The sequence below is a fragment of the Solanum verrucosum genome, unplaced genomic scaffold (assembly GCF_900185275.1).
Source record: "Solanum verrucosum unplaced genomic scaffold, falcon-dt-bn FXZP01000079.1, whole genome shotgun sequence".
In the NCBI taxonomy this organism is placed as follows: domain Eukaryota; kingdom Viridiplantae; phylum Streptophyta; class Magnoliopsida; order Solanales; family Solanaceae; genus Solanum; species Solanum verrucosum.
Window position 1 is genome coordinate 400,306 of NW_026020368.1, and position 4,184 is coordinate 404,489.

Here is a 4,184-nt window from a genome sequence, read left to right on the forward strand (position 1 = left end):
AACTTGGAGTCAAAACCTACTACAGTTAGGAATCCTATTTTAAGCCTTTTAACTTGAAAAAGTCGAAACTTTCGTGGAGCTTCGCGCCTCTCATCGCGCCTACAGATTGCCTCTGAAGTCTCCTCCTCTCAGCACGCTTGAGGAGGGACTCTGAAGTGCCACCAGTGGCGCACCGCGCTAACTAGTGCGCCAACCACTGGTGATTTTTGCCTTTGCCATTTTCTTGCACATTTTTGCTCCTTCTTTCTTCGTTCCAACTCCAATTCCTTCGAGTGTTCCTGAAACAACTAATCATGTGTGTAAGTGCACAATTATCACAAGTTACACCAAAAATCAAGTTAGTAATTAAAGATCATTCTTCATTCTAATCAATTCATGGACCAATATTGACAACTTATGCCTAAGATCACATAACCTTTAAGAAAATTTTAATATAAGGTGCAATTTGACTAATACAACCCTAGTATCAATCATTATTAAAATGGTTTGTACTTTTTGAAAACTGGAAAAACAACTTTTTTTCACATTAAAGTAGTTTAAATTGATAATTAATTTTGGACAACTATTTTTAGTATACCTGACAAACAATAGTGGACGGAGGGAGTAACAAAGAGTATACCAACGAGATACGTCAGACCTTTTTCAATAATTTAAATAGCTATGTGGACTGTGGTAAATGATAATCTAGCAAATCTTTGAGAGCGACAAAATAATGAAATCTGCAATTTCCTAGAAGCTTCCCGCTATATGCTGAAACACAAACTATCAACTGAAAATGATTCCATTCAGCATGTCAGCCAAATAAATTACTATCATTATTTGAAAGTCTCTCCATATTGTTAGTTTGTTACAATCATCATATAAAATTGATGAACATTAAATCCTAGTATGATATATAGCGATTGGAGACTTTTCTAATTCGAACTTAGATATTCTTCAATTGAGATTCCTTTAGAAATGAGATTTCATCCGAGACTCGCTGAACCACGTACAAATTCAAAAGTCCTTACGAAAACATGTGATAAAATTGGAACGATACAAAGAAAATTAGAGCATTCAGTGCGAAAGCACGGTGCCAGGGTAGATGTTTCAGCTGGAATAAGTCAAGAGAAGCAACAGAAGCTAACGAAGCTGTTAGTGAAAGTGAATATACAGAACAGTGTGGGGCCGGTACATGTAGTAATGTCGCCGGAAAACACCGTCCGGGAGTTGATAAAGGCTGCGATTGAGATTTACGTGAAGGAGAAGCGGCGGCCGTTGTTGCCCAGTAGCGATTCTCGGTGTTACGAGCTTCATTACTCCCAGTTTAGTTTGGAGAGTAAGTTCTCTGTTTTTTTTTGTCAACTAGGAAATTTTTGAATTGATTCAGGGAACAAGAAAACTAATTATGTCAAAAGGATTCAACAATTTATATATAAGCACAATTTTATTTTGCCCTATTTATATACATACAATATAATTTTCAGACAAAGTTGATTTAATTGAATTCTATTGCAACTGTGTAGCTAGTTGCAATGTCTATTTGACTAACTATTTTGTTTCATGGTGGGAATGTACAGGCTTGAATCTAGACGAGAAGTTGCTGAATTTGGTGTCTCGAAGTTTCTTTCTATGTCCACAACCAATCTGTCTTAATTCATCTTTGAAGAACAAAACAAAGGGCACTGAGAAACTTCCAATTATCTTGGGAAAGTTTATGGATCTCTTGATACAAATTGTGATAAATCTAAGTAGTTTTTGGTCAAAATGTCACCTCCAATGGCTTTAATCATATATTTGAACAATCAATGCTAGTGACCAAGTCATGTTTATTACTAAATACTTTCTCCTTCTCTTTTTGTTGTAATGTATTCTTCTTCTCCTTTTTAGTTTTTTTGTGTGCAACTTACGATTTTATTAAAGTTGTTCAAAATGACTAATTGACTATCAATGCTCGATGGAGCTTTCAATGTGATTGGACTCCACTAGTTAAATTTGGTGCAACATGTATTCATCACAAAGATTTCAACATTTTTTTATTTGTAAGTTAATTAAGCCCAAGTTTGCTCAATAAAGAAAATGTGTTATTGAGATTTGCTTTAATGGTCTATTATTGTAAGTAGAATGGTAGTTTTATATTTTTAATTGTTTTTTGCTATTGGACAAGCAAGTTAAAATTTACCAAATGGACATTTGATATTCAAAACCTTCAATTTCGTTATATACAAATTCAATGTTATTGACAATCAATAGTAGTCAGTAGATGTGTCGATAGCAAGGATACTCACCCGAACACTTTTTTTTTTGTTGTACTCAAATGTCTTTATAGGTTAATTTTAGTAATTATTATTTTTAGTAATATACAAATTAAGAGTCTTGTCTAAACTCCTCCATCAATTTTATAGACCTTCTCGAAAAAAGGAAAAAAATGACGATATTAGGACATAAATGAAAGGCATTGATACCTTTGTATTAATTTTCTTTTTATCTATAACAATATACATTCATCATTATAAAGATTCACTTTTTTGTGAAACAATCTCTCTACAATAATCTTATTCAAGTACCAAACTCTAATTAGGAGATAATATCTCAAATGGTCACTCAACTTTAGATTCTTTTCTCAGAAAGTCACTCAAATTTGGTTTTTGACTTAAAAGTCACTCAACTATGAGTTATTTTCTCAGAAAGTCACTCAACTATGAATGTTTTACTTACAAAGTCACCCAATCTATTTTTTTCATTAAAATTTACAAACATGAAATTTTTAATTCTTACTAAAATTTTAAAAAATTTAAAAGATATTTATTTAAATCATTTAATAATCCGATCCGCACCCCTGTTCTCCAATTGTGTGTGAATACATTGATCTCCATGCATAGTTCATAAAATGTAAAAGTTACAAAATTACTTTTTTAGTAAATTCAAAATTTTAGAATATTAGGATAGAAAAATGCAGAACTTCTAACAATGATGTATAATGAAGGAACAAAAGGAAGTGATAAAAAAACTGACTTGAATTTGTCACTAATGTTTCTGTCACGCTCCGAGACTACCCCCGAGACGCGGACATAGGACCTAGGACCACAAGTGATCCCAAGCTAATCTTGTTGGCATGATCATGAGCATACTAAATATAATAAACTAATGCAGAAGCTAAAATCATACATAATTAAAATGAAAAGATGGGGAATACCCATATACTATAAGTGAGATATATGAAAACTGATGAGTTTAAATATAAAGAAGATATTAACTCAATACTAAGCTGAATCTAACTATGTCTGAAAATAACCTCTAACTGACTAGAAATGCTGGGACAGGCCCTAACTAAGTCTAGCAAAACTGAAACTAAAGGACTAAAAATACTGAAAAGAAACTCATGACTATTGTCCTCGGAGAATAAGGACTCACCACTGATTCTGCTAAACTGGAGATCGAAAACCGATCTAAGCGTGATCTGGATGCTAAGAATCTGAACCTACATCACGAGAAGATGTAGCGTAGAGTATGATTCGGTACTTGAAAGGTACTGAACATGCAGGATAGAATACAACTGAAATAACATATAACTGAACAAAACAAATAAGCAATGATATAATCTGAACATGATATAGATACTGAATGCTGAGATAACTGAATGCAATGACCAATTTATAACATTTTGAAACTGAATACTGACAAATGGTCAATGCAATAGAATCTGACTGAACTGTGGGAGCTACTAATAATCGATAATAAAATCACATGAGCTAAATGTGGAGTCCGATGTGTACGCCCATCGAGAGGACTCAATATACCCTGCCAGAGGTATAGAGGCATGCTGACATGGTCACTGAAATGATGCCCACAGAGGGGATTTACAACCTACGTGGCTAGTAGTTCTGGGACTATTTGGGTACGTTGAACCTTAGTCCAACTCGGTATTATGCTACTCCCAATGGATTAAGTAATTAACACATTATGACTAAATTTTTGTAAGTTACTGGATAGCTGAAACTGAACATCCAAACTGAGAATGCAACAATTAAACTGGCATTGATGCATTAATAACTAAGGCATGTATAACTAAATAACTGAAATATCTGACCTAACACGTGTAATTCAAGAAACTAAAGAAATACATATCTAGGGTTCTGGAATTCATGCATTAAACTGAATATAAACGTACTAATCTTATTTGGATCATTCTAACAGCTAAGAAC

General features: G+C 33.4%; 1 protein-coding gene across 1 annotated transcript; it reads left to right on the forward strand.

The window, feature by feature from the left end:
• Positions 1-868: 868 nt before the first annotated feature.
• Positions 869-1,800, forward strand: LOC125838103 (uncharacterized). Its single transcript, XM_049517159.1, has 2 exons — positions 869-1,318; positions 1,560-1,800. The coding sequence occupies exons 1-2, from the start codon at positions 958-960 to the stop codon at positions 1,766-1,768; spliced, it is 570 nt and encodes a 189-aa protein (XP_049373116.1). The 5' UTR covers positions 869-957; the 3' UTR covers positions 1,769-1,800.
• The last annotated feature ends 2,384 nt before the right edge of the window (positions 1,801-4,184 follow it).